Source organism: Sarcophilus harrisii, chromosome 2 (genome assembly GCF_902635505.1).
Source record: "Sarcophilus harrisii chromosome 2, mSarHar1.11, whole genome shotgun sequence".
NCBI classification, from domain to species: Eukaryota; Metazoa; Chordata; class Mammalia; order Dasyuromorphia; family Dasyuridae; genus Sarcophilus; species Sarcophilus harrisii.
The window spans coordinates 477,445,143-477,464,795 of record NC_045427.1 but is presented as its reverse complement, the minus strand read 5'-3'; the positions used below and the strand labels follow the sequence as shown (position 1 = coordinate 477,464,795).

The window sequence follows — 19,653 nt, the reverse complement described above, 5'->3', positions numbered from 1 at the left end:
TCTCCAAATTGTTTATCTCTTACCTTATCTGCAGGGTGTGTTGTCACTGCCAGCCTCTTCTGGCCTCAACCTCCATTCCCTTGGAAATAGCCACAGCTTAATCTATGTCCTTATTACGCCCAATTAAGAAGGCTAATGATGCTAAAGCAAATATGTAAATTGTAAGTACATGAGTGAATTCACATTATACATTTAGAAATCTAAAAATGGAGTCCCCATGATTTAGTCACAGGATCACAGAATTTGACTAGTGGAAGGGACCTTTAAGATCATCAGTTAATGGTGTTTTTGACAGGTGATCATTTAACCTTGACAGGAACATCTCCAGACCTTTCACAAGGCATGCCATTTCTTTGTTAGGTCAGTCTAATGTTAGAAAATTCTTCTTTATATTGAGCAGAAGAAGTCTGCCTCCCTGTAACTTTCTCCCATCACAGGATATATTTGCAAATTAATTCCCTCTCCCATGCAAAAGATCTTTTGAGTATTTGAACACAGTGATCATCTTCTTGTTAGTTTTTCTTTTCTCTGAGCCAAAACTCCCTGTTTCTCCCATTGATTCTCATAGAACATGATTGTATCCTTTTCCAACCTGGCTTCCTTCTTTTGGATATGTTCTGGTCCGTCTTAAAAATCTTAGAAAACTGATACTCAGAAATGAATATATTCCTCCTAATGTGGTTTGACCAGGCCTGAGTTGGACAGTCTCCTTCTGGGATCTGGGCAATGCTCTTTAAGACAATCTCCAGTAACCTCTAGGAAATTTGACATTATCAGGACAATGTCATTTCCAAACAGGGATATATTGGAGAAACTTCTCAGATTGGACCTCAGCCATGATAGTAATAAACACTTTTGGCGCAGTACGTGTTTCTCTCTTTGGTGACACTCAAGACAATAATAGAGTTGTAGATCATTCAAGGGGCAATGGAGAGGCATGGTCATATGTGATGGACATGTGCGATCAGAAGCAAGTTATTAGCACAGGAGAAACACTGCAAAAGATGTCTTAAAAGGATTGGGTAACACTTAACACTGTACACCAAGATAAGGTCAAAATGGGTTCATAATCTGGGCATAAAGAGTGAGATTATAAATAAATTAGAAGAACATGGGATAGTTTACATCTAAGACCTGTGGAGGAGGAAAGAATTTGTGACCAAAGGAGAACTAGAGATCATTACTGATCACAAAATAGAAAATTTTGATTATATCAAACTGAAAAGCTTTTGTACAAATAAAACTAATGCAGACAAGATTAGAAGGGAAACAATAAACTAGGAAAACATTTTTACAGTCTAAGGTCCTAATAAAGGCCTCATTTCCAAAATATATAGAGAATTGAATCTAATTTATAAGAAATCAAGCCATTCTCCAATTGATAAATGGTCAAAGGATGTGAACAGACAATTTTCAGATGAAGAAATTGAAATTATTTCTAGCCATATGAAAAGATGCTCCAAGTCATTATTAATCAGAGAAATGCAAATTAAGACAACTCTGAGATAACACTACATACCTCTCAGATTGGCTAGGATAATAGGAAAAGATAATGCTGAATGTTGGAGGGGATGCGGGAAAATTGGGATACTGATCCATTGTTGGTGGCATTGTGAATACATCCAGCCATTCTGGAGAGCAATTTGGAACAATGCTCAAAAAATTATCAAACTCTGCACACCCTTTGATCCAGCAGTGTTTCTATTGGGCTTATATCCCAAAAAGATCTTAAAGAAGGGAAAGGGACCTGTATGTACATGAATGTTTGTGGCAGCCCTCTTTGTAGTGGCCAAAAACTGGAAACTGAATAGATGCCCATTAATTGGAGAATGGCTGAATAAATTGTGGTATATGAATGTTATGGAATATTATTGTTCTGTAAGAAATGACCAGCAGGAGGATTTCAGAAAGGCCTGAGAGACTTACATGAACTGATGATGAGTGAAATGAACAGGACCAGGAGATCATTGTATACTTCAACAACAATACTTACTGTATGATGATCAAGTCTGATGGACATGGCTCTCTTCAACAATAAGATGAACCAAATCAATTCCATTTGTTCAATAATGAATAGAATCAGCTATACCCAGCGAAAAAACTCCGGGAAATGAGTGTGAACCACTATATAGCATTTCCAATCCCTCTGTTTTTGTCTGTTTGCGTTTTTGATTTCCTTCACAGGTTAATTGTACATTATTTCAAAGTCTGTTTCTTTTTGTGCAGCAAAATAACTGTATGGATATATATATACATATATTGTATTTAACATATATTTTAATATATTTAACATGTATTGGTCTACCTGCCATCTGGGGAAGCGGTGGGGGGAAGGATGGGAAAAATTGGAACAAAAGGTTTGGCAATTGTCAATGCTGAAAAAAATTACCCAAGCATATATCTTGCAAATAAAAAGCTATCTATCTATCTATCTAGATAAAGAACTGGTGGAGGAAGAAAAAAGGGTTGGGTAGTCAGAAATGAGCATGGACCAATTATATAGTGAATGAAGCTATCCAATGGACAGCCTATACTGGTGGTTATGCAGTGCCAGGAGATGAAGAATGCCTCTTGTATATTGAATGGACAGGAATTCTACTAGGTGAGAAGGCCTCTTTGTCATTAGACATGTGGATCAATGAGATCACAGATTCCTCCAAGTATCCAATGAAGGTCCCATTAATTTTTATCATTGGCTCCTCATATTAAGCTTGTGGCTAACGAAATAGCTTTAAATCTTTCTTACATAAAAAGTCATTTTCTTTCATTGCTGAAGTAGTAGTAGAAGTAGTAGTAATAGTTAACATGTATATAGGCTTTAAGATTTTCTTAGGGTTTAAGATTTTCTTAGGCTTTTCTTAAGATTAATAGCTTGTTCAATTTCATTTTCTAAAATGGGACTATTTAAATAGTTTATTTCTTCTTCTTTTAATATGGACAATCTACATTTTTGTAAGTATTCCTTCATTTCACTTAGGTTATTAGATTTATTGACATATAGTTGGGAAAAATAACTCCTAATAATTGCTCTGATTTCCTCTTCATTGATGGAAAGTTCTCCCTTTTCATTTTTCATACTAACAATTTGATTTTCTTCTTTCCTTTTTCTCATCAAATTAACTAAAGATATCATTTTTTGGTGTTTTCATAAAACCAACTCAGTTTTATTTATTAATTCATTAGTTTTCTCACTTTTAATTTTACTAATCTTCCCTTTTATTTTCAGAATTTTAAATTTGATGTTTAATTGTGGAGATTTTTAAAAATCTTTTTCTTGCTTATTTAGTTATATGCCCAATTTATTGATCTTCTCTCTCCTTTTTATGCAAGTAAGCATCTAGAGATATAAAACTTCCCCTTAGAACTGTTTTGGATGTATCCCATAAATTTGGGTATGTGATCTCATTATTGTCATTCATTTGGATGAAATTATCAATTGTGTCTATGGTTTGTTGTTTCACCCATTCATTTTTTAGTATTAGATTATTTGGTTTCCAATTAAATTTTTTAAGGCAATTAGAATTAAGTGACTTGCCTAGGGTCACATAGCTATCCACTGCACCACTTAGCTGTCCCCTCCAATTAATTTTTGATCTATTTTCCCTTGGCTTCTTATTGCATGTAATTTTTATGCTATCATGAGCTGAAAAAATACATTTACTATATCTGCCTTTCTTCATTTGATTTTGAGGTTTTTATGCCCTAATAAATGGTCAGTTTTTATGTAGGTTCTATGTACTGCCAAGAAAAAAAGTATATTCCTTTCTGCCTCCATTTAGTTTTCTCCAAAGTTCTGTCATACTTAACTTTTCTAGAATTCTTTTTACCTCCTTAACTTCTTTCTTATTTATTTTATGGTTTGATTTATCTGGTTATGATAGAATAAGGAACATCTTCGATGTCTAGTTTTGCTGTCTAATTCATCTTGCAGCTCTTTTAACTTCTCCTCTAAGAATTTATGTGCTATACCACTTGATCCATATATGTTTAGTATTGATATTACTTCATTTACTACTTTACTACTCCCTTTAGCAAGATATAATTTCCTTTCTTATCACTTTTAATTAGATCTATTTTTGCTTTTGCTTGATCTGGGATCAGGATTGCTACCCCTGCTTTTTTATTTCAGTTGAAGCATAATAGATTCTGCTCCTGCTTTTTGCCTTTACTCAGTATGTATCACTGTGCTCTAAATGTGTTTCTTGTAAACATCATATTGTAGGATTCTGCCTTTTAATACAGTCTGCTGTCTGCTTCTGTTTTATGGGAGGATTCATCCCATTCACATTCTCCACTAAAATTACTTTGTATTTCCCACCTTCTTATTTCCCCAAATTATATTTTCCTCTTTCCTTTCTCTTTTTCCCTCCTCTCCAGGGTTTTGCTTTTTATCACTACTTCCCTCAAATAGCCCTCCCCTTTTACAGCCCCTCCTTTTTTATCCCTTCCCTCTTCTACTTCTGTTCTCTCTTCTATTAGCCTCCCTCTTTCCTATCCCCTTTCCTTTCCTATTTCCCTGTAGAGTGAGACAAGTTTCTCTGTGAGCTCAATATGTTTGATATTCTCTCTTTGATCCAAATCTGATGAGAATAAGATTCACACAGTATTCATCCCCCTCTCTTCTTTCCCTCGATTATGATAAGTCTTTTTTTTTTTTGCCTCTTCATGAGATGTAATTTACCATATTTTACCTTCCATTTCCATTTCTTTTAGTACAATCCCCTTTCTACCTCTAGTTTCCTATTTTATATCATCACAATAAAATCAAATTATACCTGCACCCTCTAAGTATACCCCTAACATAGATATAGTTCTCAAGTGTTAAATATATCATTTTCCCATATAAGGATGTAAACTTTTTGACTTTTAAAAGAAAGTTATTTTTTCTTTCCTTTTTAACCTCTTTATGCTTCTCTTGAGTTTTGTATTTGATGGGATCAAGTTTTCTGTTCAGCTCTGGTGTTTTCATCAGAAATAAATGAAATTTACCTGTTTCATTGAATGTTCATTTTCCCCCTGAAAGATAATGCTTATTTTACTAGATAGTTGATTCTTGGCTGTAGTCCAAGTTCCTTTGTTCTTCAGAATATCATATTCTAGGCCCTTCAGTTCTTTAAAGTGGAAGCTGGTAGGTCCTGGGTAATCCTAATTGTGGTTGCTTAATATTTAAATTGTTCCTTTCTAGCTGTTTGCAGTATTTTCTTCTTGATCTGATAATTCTGAAATTTACCTACAGTATTCTTTGGAGTTTTCATTTGGGAGTCTCTTTCAAGAGATGATTGGTAAATTCTTTCAATGGCTATTTTACCTTCTGGTTCCAAGATATTATGATATTTTTTTCTTGATGATTTCCTGAAAGATGTTACCTCATCTCTTTTTTCATCATGGCTTCAAGAAGCCCAATAATTCTTAGATTGTCTTTTCTATGTCTATTTTCCAGGTTAGTTCTTTTTCCAATGAGATATTTTACATTTTCTTCTACTTTTTCCATTTCTGGGGTTTTGTTTGATTGATTCTTATTGTTTCATTGAGTCATTCATTTCTATTTGTTCAATTCTAATTTTTAGTGAATTATTTTCTTTAGTTAGCTTTTTGGTCTCCTTTTACATTTGGTCAACTGAACTTTTAAATGAGTTGTTTTGTTCATTTTTTTCCATTTCACAAATTCTGTTTTTCATCAAATTGGTTTCTTTTTCTATTTTGTCAAATCTATTTTGTAGAGTTATATGCTTTTTCCATTTCATCAAATCTCTTTTGTAAGGAATTATTTACTTTTATCATTTCATCAAATCTATTTTGTAAGGAGTTATATGATTTTTCCATTTCACTAAATCTATTTTTTAAGGAGTTTTCTTTAGATAATTTCTTTATTTCCTTTTCCAAACTTTCTTGCAAAGTTCTCATTTCCTTTCCCCATTTTTCTTGTAACTCTTTTAAGATCCTTTCTGAATTCTTCCTAGAGAGCCTTGTGAGATGGAGACCAACTCATATTCGGGGCTTCATCTAGAGATGATTTGCCTTTAGTATATTTAGGATTTGAGGAATGTTCTCTTGTTTCCATAAAAGCTATGTATGGTCAGAGTTCTTTTTGTTTTTTGGCTCATTTTTTAAAGATTCAGGTCTGCTTTTAAGGTAAAGGGGAGACTGACCCAAGCTTCCTCTATAGGCGATAGCCGCTTTATGTTACCCTGGGCAGTGCTGGGTGGGCATAGCCAAGTCCTACATTTTTCGAGGTTCAGAGGCTCACTTTTTGCCTTTTTTATTTGTGTTGGATGTTTCACAGCTACTCTGATGAATCATGGGCTTCTGAACTAGAATAGAGTAGCCAGCACTGCTGTATTTTGGCTAAGAGCCTCCCAGTAGATTCCCCAGTACAAATACCACACTGCTCTGGGTCCCTGCACTGGGTGTGCACTCAGCCGTCTTCCCCTTTGCACAATTGAAACAGACCTTTTCTGAAGTCTTCCAAAATCTCTTCTGCTGGAAATTTGTTACATTCTGAATATTTGTGAGTTGTATCACTCCAAAACCGTTCAGAGGCTTGATCTGGTGTTGATCTGATGGATGTCAGGAAGAGCTCAGATAAAGTAGAACTTGGCTCTGCCCCCTGTGCTTTAAGATTTTCAAACACTTTTTACAACTCCAGTGACCCTCATGTTACGAGGAAACAAACCCAGAATTGGAAAAAAAGTTGTAGAAAGAAATTTATTAAGGTATCCAACAGAGGGGTGAGCGAAAAAGGTTGCCCTTTCCTCCTGAGTCTATCTGAGTACTCAGTAGCCTGAGTTAGTTTACCTCTAGAGTTTGTCTAACGAAACTTGTTTCCTTAGGGAAATATGGGATTATGACATTGCTTAACTAAATTTTTTCAAACATAGGATTGTGAATCTTTTTTTTAATGAACATTTTTTTTTGGCTGATTCTCATGGCCATATATATTCTTTCAATTCATGGGAAATCTCCTGTATTGTGTAGTACACTTGTTTCCCATTACAAGTGTAAGTACTCTGACTTTATAGCTCCTGGTTTATACTAATTTTTTTTGATCCCCCTGATAATACATTGCTCCTATTCTGGTCCCTATCTCTCTGTAAAGGAATTTAATCAAGCACTAGATAAATGGTGAAGGGGTTGCTCTCCATCAACTCAGGTTATTTAAACTAGCTCTTTGCTTTTGGTAATTGTCCTTTCCATAGTTTAGCAATGCTGGCCTTTACAAAGCTCCAAAGGGGGAAAAGTAGAGGAAAACTTAATTGCGTTGTTTGAACCTTAGCCCTGTGTGGCTGAGAGACCAGACTTGTTGCTTAGAGACTGGATTCATTTAATGCTTAACATAGTACTTCCAGGTTATGATGACCCTAAAAACTTTTTAGGGATCTGAAGACTGCTGCAAGAAATGTAAGAAATTTCCTCCTGTTATACATCTTTGTCATATATATATATATATATATATATATATATATATATATATATATATATTCTATTTTCAGGTAAAAATTCTGCCACTGACTTTTCTGTTAGGAAAGATTTGGGGGGGGGTAGGAGGAGTCGGTAACTTGGAGGGTGTTGGCAAAATTTGGATGTTCTGAGTTGGCAAAACTTGGGTGTCCTGAGTTAATCATTAAACAAATCTGGTCTTTCAGCCAAGCCAGAGCTAAGTTTAAACATTGCAATTAGGTTTTTCAATACAACCTTGCATATTAAGTGCAATTGTTATCCCCATTTTGAAAATAAGTTAAGGAAATTGAGGCTCAGAGAGGTTAAATAACTTATCCGGGTTATACAACTAGGAAATATTTGAGGTGGAATTTGAATTTTGTTGTAACATCTCTCATGTACATCCTCTTCATCTCCAGGCCTATAACTGTTCTCTTTGCCTGAAGTTACTCTCCTGTGCTATTCATCTACCACTCAACTACCAAAGGGATCTTCTTAAAGCACATTATTTCCTTTCTCAATAAATTCCAGTGACTCCTTATGAATGATCTTTAGGATAAAATATAAAATTCTCTGTTTGATTTGTAAAAATCTTTTATGACCAGGCCCCCTATAAGAACACTTTTTTTCCTCCCCTTTATGTACTATGTATTCAGTAACACCAGTAATACTGCTTTTCTGCTGTTTTCTCATACTATCTCTGATCATTTCTTATACCTAGAAACTCTTCTCAGTTCTATCCTCTGGCTTCCTTTGAGACTCAGATCCTATCTTCTACAAGAAGTCTTTTTTGGTCCTTGTTAATTCTAGTGCATTTTCTCTGAGATGACGTCTGACTTGCTTTCTTTATATCTTAAATATGTACCTAGTTGTTAGGATATCTCTTCCATTAGAATGTAAGCTCCCTGAGGGTAGATACTATTTTTGCCTTTCCATGTATCCCCAGTGCCTAGTAAATGATTATTATCTTGTTAAAGCCAAGTCCAAAGTGCTGTAAATTCCAGGGTTTTGTTTTTTTTTGTTTTTTTTTATTTTAACCTTTCTTTTGTATTCCAAAGGGTACCACTGGTCTTAAGTACTTAAGTGGTGTGACTAGCTATAATGGATTTCTACTTTCCTTTGATTGGGATGGTGCATTTCCTCAACCATCCTTTCCTGGGTATGACCAATAGGAATTGTAGGGTATTCTCGGATGTTTATATGGGTGATCATGATGCAAGTGAAAGGATACTGGGAGGAAAGTCAGGAGACCTGTGTTCAAATCCTGGCTCCATTACCAATTTGCTGGATAACCTTGAACTGGTCACAGAATCTATTAAATCTTAAATTCCTTTTCTCTTACAATAAAGTGTTAGGAAGAAATTACCCTTGGGGTAAGGAAAAGAAATCTTATTGTCCTACGTGGTTCCCAAGGCTGTTGTAAGAACCAAATGAAATAATTAATAGACATGAATTTGCTTTGTAAAAGAGAAAAGGGGTATAAACTAACTTAGAGCCTCAAAATTGAAAATTAAATCATAATAACAAATTGATGGAAATCTTGTCATATAAATGTCTTAGAACAGGGATTCACAACATAGCTACCTAGACTACACAAAGAAATTGCAGAAGACCAGAAGTCACCTCAGAAGTCACCTTACATTTTGTTCAGTCTTCTCATTTTACACATGAGGGAACAGGGGGTTCATAAGACTTGTTTAAATTCGCACAGGTACCAAGTAAGGGGCAGAACCAAGTTTTAAATCCAAGCTGTTGTAGGGAATCATTTTTCCTGGTTTTAAACAATACAAACCTATTTTTTTTTCCTTTTGTTACTTTTTTTATATTTTTGTCCTAAGCTCCTTCTATCTCTTTTTGGTTGGTTTTTGCCCACTCTCTTTTTCCTTTTCCTGCTTCTACCTATTAGCATCCTCCTCACTGGATCTTAGAGTTTGGCAATACTATGGAACCTTAGAAATCATCTCTTTCCATTCCCTTATTGTCACTTAAGCCATATGGAGCTTGAAGAGGCTGCTGAACCCTGTCCTGGAACTTTGAATGTGTATGATGGGAGGAGGCAGGAGGTTAGTAGGGGATAGGGGAGCAAGTGCATTTTCTTGTTTCCCAACTGAGAAGCTAGGAATTTTGGAAGAGGAATGTGTGTTGCCATTTGGCTAGTAATAATGTCTCTCCATGGTTTCCCAGGGTGTACTTGAGAGTGCTGTTTGATGGTTTATGATTCTTATTACTGCTAAAAGTGTACTCTGTTACTATTCTTTAATCTTTCTAGGGCCCGTGATTTCCATTCAAGGATGAATTTTAGGAGAATGAGTCCTGCTTTTAACTGGCTCATGCTTAGTCAGTTTCATCCTTGCCAGAATGAGAGAATGTGTTATGCATGTGTATATGTGTATAAACATGTGATATTTATAAGCAATTCAATTTAATAAGCATTTATACAAGATATTTCTGAAGGCCTAGTCTTCAGATTCATTAAATAAATACTTATTAATCACATCCTCTTGCAGCACCCAATGCTAGGTGCTGGATAGCCTTAAAATGCTGACCCTGCTTTCAAGTGACTTATACTCTTACAGGATGTGTTCTGACTGGCTGGTTGGTACAAGTAACTAATATAAGGGAGAGTGTTATATATATCAGGGATATATCCGGAATATGAGAAATTAGGTGATAGATTACTTTGGGTGTAGGAAAGGAGTTTTTATTGAAGGCTTCCAGGGAAGAAAGAGACCTTTGGGGCTTGAAAGATAGGAGAGGGAATTCCTCCTCTATTTTGGGTACAGAGAATGTCATAAGCAAGGCATTGAAAAGGGAGTGAGAGTCATCTGTTTCAAGAATATAGAGTATGACAGGAATATTATAAAAAGCCTCGAATGTCAGTTTTTAAGGATATAATTTCATTTGTAGGTAGTGAAAAAGCACTGGAAATTCATTTCTCTCTCCTTCTCCCTCTTTCTCTCCTCTCCCTTTTCCTCTTCCCCCCAACTTTTACATATAATCTAGACCACATTCCTTGTTTTACAGAGAGGGAAACTGAAGTCTAAAGATTAAGTAATTGGCCCAAAATTGCAGTCTTAGTTTCTAGAGAACAATCCAACATTATAGAGTTCAAATTGCTTGACTGTATCTTTCATTTTTGGACGTGTAGGGTCTGCTTAAAGCTCTGAGGCTCTGAAGAACATTTCTGAGTTAACTGAATAGGATGGAGATCGGGACATTGGTAGGAACTGAGCACTGTGAGCTTTCTGAACAGGTCTCCTGACCTCAGATGAGGATTATGTTTGACTCAAGTGTGGTCCAACAAGTGTTGCAGGGAAAGTCAGGACTGGTCCAGCCTGTTGTGTCCTGATAGGAACCAATCCATATCCCAGGAGGCGAGAGCAGCTGAGAAAAAGCCAGCCAGGCCCAGCTGTTCCTTTGCATTGGCTCACTCATTGACTGACTTACTCATTCCCTCATTCATTCATCTTTTTTGCCATTAAGGAAACTGAATGGTTTGGCGAGTTGCTAAGGAGGTGGAGGGAGGAGATGGAGGGGCTTGATGAGTTGGCTGTGGGATTGGCTTCAGGAATAGGGAGCTATTAATCACACTTCTCTTTTCCTCAATGAACAAACAAGAGATGAATGCTGTAAGGACTGACAGCTCTGACATGCCTGACCCACTTGGAGAAGCTTTGTGTTCTCTTTGTAGGAGGCTGGGCTGGAATTGTTACTGAAGACGCTTCCCCTTGTCTTTGGCACTCTCCCTCCTACCTCCTGCCCTTTTCCCCAGGGTAATTTCCTTTCCTTTGCCTTTCTAAGGAAGATCTCTATCCACCGCTGTTTGGCTGGGGATTTTGCTTTTCTTTCCCAGTTCATTCCTTCTATCTCACAGAGGAGGTTGGAGCTTTTTTCTTCACCATCTCCCAGAAAAATAACTATGGCTCAGTCTGGAGCTCAGGGGAGGATCCTGTTTCCCAGTCTTTTTTTTCTTTTTTTCTTACTCCTTAGATTTAGAATTAGTGCAAGAGCCAGAAAATGGCCTAAGGCAGATGACAGATTCATAGCTTCATTATCTTTCAAGTTTATAAGTTCCCTGTCACCATCCTCATCATCATCCACAAGCCTTTTTAAAGCACTTTATACATACCCTGCCTTATGTTAGGCTCTATATGAGGCAGAATAAACTTAGAAAGTTTACATTCATTTGGGAAAGTGGGACATGTCTTACAATGTTTTTAGGAACATAGAATTTTAGAACCAGAGTGTACCTTAGAAACCTTCATTTTACAGAGGTAGAAACTGAGGGTGAGAGAGGCAAAATAATAATTCAAGTTCACTCAGGTAATAAATGGAAAAGCTTAGATTTGAATCTAGTTCTTTTGATCCCAAACCCAGTGTCCCATCCACTAAGCCCCACTGACTCATGCTGCTAAGTATCAGTCATACAATGTGAGCTGTGTGTGCTTTAGGAGTTTGGGGGGCATGGATGGGAATTATTTTAGTTTGGGGTATTTGGGGGAAGACTTCATGAAGGAGAAAGAACTTGTATTGATTCTTTAAAAAATTGGTGGGACATGAACAAAGGAGAGTATTTTGTGTTGCCACAATGGCCTAGCTCCAGCTGTTTACATAAATTTCAAAGGATTGAGTCTCTTTTAAAAACAATCCATGTCAGAAGTCATCCTTGACTTGTCAGTATTATCATTATCATTGTCATCATCATCATTGTCATTGTGGTAATAATGAACTGGGAGAGACTCAGTCAGGTACAGGTAACCAGAGAACTTGAAGACAAATCATTCCACTGTTTGCCTTAAGGCCTTCATAAATCTCAATGGGTGTGGTGCAGGTAGATTCTAAGAGCATCTTAAATGTACCATCCCCTTCTTCTAGTCAGCTCTTGAACTTTGAGGAAAAGAATACATGAAAGAATATGTGATTAAACATGTCCATCCATTGACAAGTCTTTTGTTCTTCTTCCCTTTAGATCCTGGTGTTGATGGGTTTCTTGAGTAGTAATTCAGTTCAATTCAACAAATGTTTATTATGTCTCTATTCTTCAAGCACTTGTGATATCTTGTTTAATATTTTCCATAGTTATTATCCCCTCCTTCTTCTTCTTCTTCCTCATTGTTATCCTTTTCCTCCTCCTCCCCCATTTTTCTCCCCCATATTTCTTTCACTCTCTCCCTCCCCTTCCCTTCCTCTCCCTCCCTCCTTCTTTCTTTCCCCGCTCTTCCTTCCCCTCTTCCCCTCTCTCTCCCCCTTCTTTCCTTCTTCCCCCTCCCCTCTCTCTCTTTCTCTCATTGATATTTGTTGTCTTTATATCTATTGGTTCTTTTACTGATGCCTGCAAACACCCTCATATCTCCCTGCTATTAAAGAAAATCTTGAGTTCTTTTTATGATGGCTACGAATTGGAAATCGAAGGGATGCCCATCAATTAGGGAATAGCTAAAAAGCTATGGTTATGTGATTCTGATATAAGAAATGATGAGCAGGGTGATTTCAGAAAGATTTAGAAAGACTTATATGGAAGTGATGCAAAATGAACAGAATCAGAAAAACTTGTACATAGTTACAACAATATTGTTCCATAAAGAATTGTGAATGTCTTAGTTGTTTTCAGCAATGCAACAATTCAAAACAATCCCAAAAGACTAATGATGAAGCATATTGATGATATTGAGGAAGAACTGATATTGTTTGAATACTGACTGAAACATGCTATTTTTTGCTTTCTTGCTTTCATTTTCTTTTTATTCAAGTCTTGTACAGAATGATAAATATGGAAATGCTTTATTTATTGCAAATGTATAACCTATATCTGATTGCTTATTATTTCTGGGAGGTGAGAGAGAGAGGAATAAAATTTGGAACTCAACGTTTTTAAAATGTCAAAAATTATTTAAATGTATTTTTAATTTTATTTTTAATAATAGTCTATTATTTTCAAAATATACCCAAAGATGATTTTCAACATTCATCCTACAAAACCTTGTGTTCCAAATTTTTCTCTCTCCTTTCCTCCCATTCCCCCCCTTCCCTAGACAGCAAGTTATCCAGTATATGTTAAACATATGCAATTCTTCTAAACATATTTCCACATTTATCATGCTGCACAAGAAAAATCAGATCAAAAAAGAAAAAAACTGAGAAAAAAAAGTAAGAAAACAACAACAAAAAGGATGAAAATACTTGTGTTGTGATTCGTAGTCCCCACAATCCACTTTCTGGATGCAGATGGTTCCCTTCATCACAAGTCTGGTGGAATTGGTCTGAATCACCTCATTGTTGAAAAGAGCCATATCCATCAGAGTTGATAGTCACATAATCATCTTGTTGCTGTGTACAATATTCTCTTGGTTCTACTCACTTCACTTAGCATCACTTTATTTAAGTCTCTCCAGGACTTTCTGAAAGCATTCTGCTGATTATTTCTTATACAACAATAATATTCCATAGCATTCATGTACCATAACTAATTCAGCCATTCCCCAACTGATGGTTATCCACTCAGTTTCTAGTTTCTTGCCACTACCAAAAGGGTTGCTACAAACATTTTTGCACATGTGGGTCCTCAAAATTATTTTAACATACACATAAAATTCTTGCTTGATTCTATCATCCTTCCTAGTTAATGCTTTAAAAAAAGATATATTTGGAATCCACTCTCTCCTCTGGCAGTCAGCCATATCATTTGATGTCACCTCTGTCACCTCCAAAGTAACTAATGGTTTCTTAAAAGACAAGCCCAATGATCTTTGGTCCTTTTGGATCTCTTTGCAACATTTGACACTATTGGTTGCCTTTGGAATATTGTCCCCTCACTTGCTTTTTGTAACATTGCTCTTTCCTGCTCTTCCATCTCCTTTGCTAGTTCCTCATCAGTATCACACTCACTAAGCAAAAATGTCCCTCAAAGCTCTTTCCTGGTTCCTCTTCTCAGATGTTCCCAGAACTAGCATATTCAACTCTTACCTTTTTTCAGATCTATCACTACCTGCTTTTCAGACATCTTAAATTCATTATCTTTGCTCTCTTCTCTTCCATAATTCTCCATTAATATCACAGACTCCACCTTCCTTCCTTCACCCAAGCCAGCAACTTTAACTCTTCTCTTTCTCAAATACATCACTATATCTTGTCATTTCTGTCTGCAAAAAATTCCCAGAGCCACACCCCTAGTCAGCCCCCCATTGCATCTCACTTGGTCTACTGTAGTAGCCTTTGAAATGTCCCCTCTGCCCCATCCATCTTCCACTTAGCTTTCAAGTTGGAGTTTCGAAGGTAGAGGTCTGACCATGTCATGGCGTGGATCAGTGAGCTTCAGTGGTTCCCTACAGCCTTTAGCATCAAATGTAAAGTCTTCTCTATGGCTTCTTAAACTGCCCCTTCCTTCCACACAATCTTATCATAGTTCACTTACTTCCACACACTCTGAGGTCCAGTTTTCTAAAGTCATTCACCTTCTTGGCAGTTCTTTGAACACCCTATTTTATTTCCTGTCTAGATGCTTATGTACCTGGAATTCCCTTTCTTTTTTTTCACTTCTACCTCTTTCTCTGGCTTCCTTCAAGACTCAGTTCAGATCTCACTTTCTGTAGAAGGCCTTTCCCAGTCTGCCCAGCAACTTACACCTTCCCTTTTCCCTTCCACATTGTCTTCCATCTAGCCTCTATATATCTTATATCACCTGGTTATTTTATACAGGTTGCTTCATCATTGGAATATGTGCTCCTTGGAGGCAAAGAGTTTTTGCTTTTCATTATATTCCCAGTAGATAGCACAATATTTGATACATAAGAGAATGTACTTAAAAATACTTTTTGACTAACTAATTTCAAGACCTTGGTAGATGTAAGAGATAAAAAGATAAAATGAAAAACAACTGCCATCCTCAAAGAGCTTACATTCTATCAGTAAACTAAAGACAGAATGGAAGGAAGAACTTGCTTGAGTTAAAGAGCTATATGTGGATCTTGAAGGAGGGGGAAAACTAAGAGAAGATAGGGAAAGGTATTGTTCTCTGTTGCCATGCTGATCCAGCACCTGCTGCTTTCATGATTTCAAAGCCTTCAAAATCACCCATGTTAAAGTCATCTTTAGTGTTTTTAGTGGTGTATTGAACAACCTCTTCATGGAAGTACCTCTTGAGTTTCATCCTCAGGTTGTGTGGGATAATGAGTTTTGAGGCTGTATCTGTTCTCTAAGAGCGTATTGGCAAAGAGGAGTCTTAATATGTTTCAAGGGAGGTAGGACTCATATGCACCAACTTACAAATTCTTGAAGTTGAAGTGAATAAATTATGCTAGCTAATTAAATTAGTCTTGCTTTAATTAATTGAAATGCTCTGTTAAAACTTGTTCATCTATTAGACTTTTTTCATTCTTTTAAAATACATTTTATTGATATCTCTTGTTTTTATATCATGTTCATTTCCCAATGTGTTCCTGCTCTTTTTTGCTCCCAGAGAATTATCCTTTATAGAAATAAGGTCAAGTGATGGAATCTATGATTTGATTGGTATAGGGAACTCTCAGTAGGGAGGTATAAGGATAGGGAGCTTCTACCAATGCAGGTCAGCACATTTTCTGCAGTCTGGAGTCTCAGGAGTTACCTAGAATACTGAGAGTTTAGGTTGTATAACAAAAAAAAAATGTAAGGGCAAGAAATAGTTCAGCAAAACTAAGCAACACCATGGAAAAGTCTGATGTTATATGAAGTATTTCACAACCATGATCTTCCACCTCTGTAAAGAAACGGGGAAGATATTTCTTCTTTGGGATCATATTTGGTCATTAGAACTTTACAGCATTCTGTTGTCTTTATGTATCAAGATTATTACCATCTTGTATATATTATTTCTTGGTTATGTTTACTTCACCTTGTATCTTTTCATGTAAGTCTGTATTTTTCTGAGTTCATGTTTATTGTTTTTTTATATAGCACAGTCATATTCTCTTATTTTCTTCTATTCTGTATTCAGCCATTCTTTGATTGAAGGGCATTTACTTTTAGAAGAATGGCCTTATTTTTAAAGCATAATGACTGGGGGATAAAGGTGGTTGAAGGCTTCTTCAAGTTCCATCTTACCCCATATGACATGGAAACATTCTTCACGTTATTGGGTTGTCTTAGTTCCTGCACCTTAATAACCCCCTAACTATCAGGAAGCTAGAGGACTGAGGGATTAAATATCTGGAATATATTACAGACCCCCTAGGTGAATGTCGAGGGTCCTTGCCTGAATGACGAGCAGCCCCCTGATCTCTTCTTCTCTTTACCTTTGCAGGGAGAGGTTAAAAAGGAGCCCAAAGAGTGCCAAGGCAGAGGGCTCCAGTCCTGTGCCGGCAGAGACCTCACTGTGCTCAGAGCAGGGGACGATGACAGACGTGAAGGTGAAGACGGAGCTTCCCGATGACTACATCCAGGAGGTGATCTGGCAGGACGACGCCAAAGAGTCCAAGAAGAACGTCAAGGACGGGTCTGGGGATGTGCCAGCCGAGATCTGTGTGGTGATTGGGGGGGTCCGGAACCAGCAGACCCTTGGTGAGTGGCCCAGAGTGCCTGCTGAAGGGAGGGAAGCTCCCTTCCTGCTTTTCCATCGTCTTGAGTAGTTTTAGTGGCAAGTCAGAGGGAGTGGCAGGATGGGACCAGGACCCTGTGGAATAATTGTATATTTCCTGTCCATCATCTTAGCCAAGACCACCTGTCTGTCTTCTCACTTTTTTGGCATTCTCTTTTGAGTCTCTTTGTATGGAGAACTCTTGAGTTCAGTGAAAGGGATTTCTTCCCTTTGCCTCTTGAGTCAAGGAAGGAATGTCTCCTTGATTCTCATATTTTATAGTTTTTGGTCTTTCTGTCTACCACTCACTGAGGCAATAGAACCGTTCCTCATCAGATTACTACCGAACGTCCCCTTGGATTCCTTCAGGATATTCTTTTAGCTAGTTGTTCATTATGTTAGAAGGCTTTCCTAATTCCTGGCCTCCCTTCCTTTCCCCACTTTTCTTTCATTAGAATCCTAGGGGTATTAAAATTGAGTACTCACTATGAGCATGTCTTCCCCTTCTCAAAGAAACTTGTGTAGGCTATTTATTTATGGCAGAATTTTCAGTGACTATTGCCTATAGACTAGATTATAATTCAGCATTCAAGACTTTTGAGAGCCATGGAAAAAATGAGTCTTAAATTTGGAGTCAGAAAAACAGGATTCAACTACTGGTCACTTTCCTGGGAATTTGTAAAATGAGAGCCCTAATTAGATTAGATGACCTCAGAGGTCATGTTCAGCTCTGAATCTCTTATGCTTTGGCCCTTCACAATCTGGCTTCACCCTATTTTTTTAGACTCCCTAACTTCTTGTTCAAAATTTTATGATGTTTAGTTTCATTTTCTTGTTCTTTCTGCTTAAGTTGTTTTCTTTCTTGTATATATTGCTTTCTTGTATCTACTTACTTCCCTCTGTATCAATTACCATCATCCCTTCATGTTTCTCCAGATTCCTCATTTTAGTCATTTATGGTGCAGTGGTATTCTATTACATTCATCTTTCACAGTTTGTTTAGCCATTCTCCACTCTGTGGGTACGTACTTTGTGGCTGCTTCTTTGCTACCACAAAAAGTACTTCCCTGCTTTTGTTTTTTAATGTGCTAATATATTTTATTTTTATATCATATTCATTTCCAAATATATATCCTCATTCCTTACATTTGCAGTGAAGAATATCGTTCCCCATATCCCTCTCCTACCCAGTGATTCTTTCCTCGCTACAGAGATTTTTAAAAGGGAGGAAATAAGCTCTTTAGCCAAACTAATCAGGACAGTGACCACATCTGCTAACTATGTAAATATTCCATATTTATAGCCCCCCATCCCTGAAATGAAGGGGGAGTGGATTTTCATGATAAATAAGACTTTTATTCAGTGCTAGTATTGTGAAGCATAAATCCACATACAGGCCAGAGCTTTGAGCACCTTCCCCAATGCCAACATTTAAATACATTCTCATCCATCCTTGGTGCATTCTCTGAAGGAAGCCCCAATCCTTTGCACATGAACAAATAAGGTGACTGGCAGCTAAGAAATTTCCTAGTTCCTGGATGAACTTCCCCTTTATATCCTCTGGAGGAAGAGAAAGACAGGGCTAGAGTCACGTGGCCAGGGTATGGCCCCATTATTTGCCTTGTGAAAGAACGGGAAAAGCATTAGTTTGGGAGCGAGAAGACGTGAATTCTAGGACTAGTTGTCTTTAGTTGAGTGACCTTATAAATTACTTTTAAAAAACTTGTTCTTTGTTGGGGTCATGGTCCCTTCCCTGGCTATCTCACAGGGATGTTGTGAGTAAATAGTGGGGGTAATGAGTGGGAAATTCTCTGCTAATCTAAGGGACTAGGATTATTATCATCTGAATTCCAGAGTTCAGGGAAGAAATTAGGAGTGATGGAGAGAAAAGATGACTTTGGAATTCTCTTTGAAGTCCTCAGACTTGCCAGGCAGTGCAGGATCCTGGTCTGGGAGTCGGAAGACTTGGCTCTTAGACTCAGTAGTACCACTAAAGAGACAGGACTTTTGACTATTTATTATTTTCTCTATGAATTCAAAGAGAATATGAAGAGGTTGGAGTAAATGGTCTCTGAGCTTTCCAGTTCTGACATTTGATGCCTCTAGGAATCTTTGTGAAACTGCTTATTTCCCAGGCCTCCTGTTTGCTGTCTGCAAATGACTCGAGAACCCCTGAATGAGAACCTAAAGGGAGGGGAGTTGCCATTTTGGCCAGACCTGCCAAAGTGAGCCAGGAGCTCCCTCTAGCGGCCATCTCCTTGCATTCCCTGATGAATCCAGGATTCCCAGGTCTTGGGAGAGCATTCCTTCTGAGCTCAGGACCTCAGCAGAGCTCCGGCCAGGTGGAGGATCCTTGAGGTGGCAGGAAGGGGGCAGTGCCAAGGGGAGCTGAGGTACCTATGAATATGTGAGATGGGGAGGAGGAAAGGAAGGAGGGCTAAAGCGGGAGTGGGCTGAGAGCACCTGCGGAGGCCCCTGGAGCACCAGGACTCAGGAGGAGGGTGATTGCTGGCCAGCGCTTCCCCTCCAAGTGCTGCGTTTTGTGCCTTGGCTACTGGGAGCCTCCGGGGCCAGCACAGTTCGGAGGCAGTTGGCAGAGAGCGCTCAGTTCCACAGAGCCAAGAGACTCCTGAGTGCTCCATTCATCCGGCCACTTGCACAGTGTT

The 19,653-nt window shown here is 37.6% G+C and overlaps 1 protein-coding gene across 9 annotated transcripts in view; it reads left to right on the top strand.

The window, feature by feature from the left end:
• Positions 1-19,653, top strand: part of ZNF618 (zinc finger protein 618) — a 156,854-nt gene that overhangs the window by 73,062 nt on the left and 64,139 nt on the right. For all 9 annotated transcript variants that reach the window (XM_031954632.1, XM_031954630.1, XM_031954631.1 and 6 more), the window contains exon 3: positions 16,715-16,971. In XM_031954632.1, coding sequence (XP_031810492.1) covers positions 16,806-16,971 — 166 coding nt within the window. In that variant the 5' untranslated portion in view covers positions 16,715-16,805. The remainder of the gene's footprint in view (positions 1-16,714; positions 16,972-19,653) is intronic.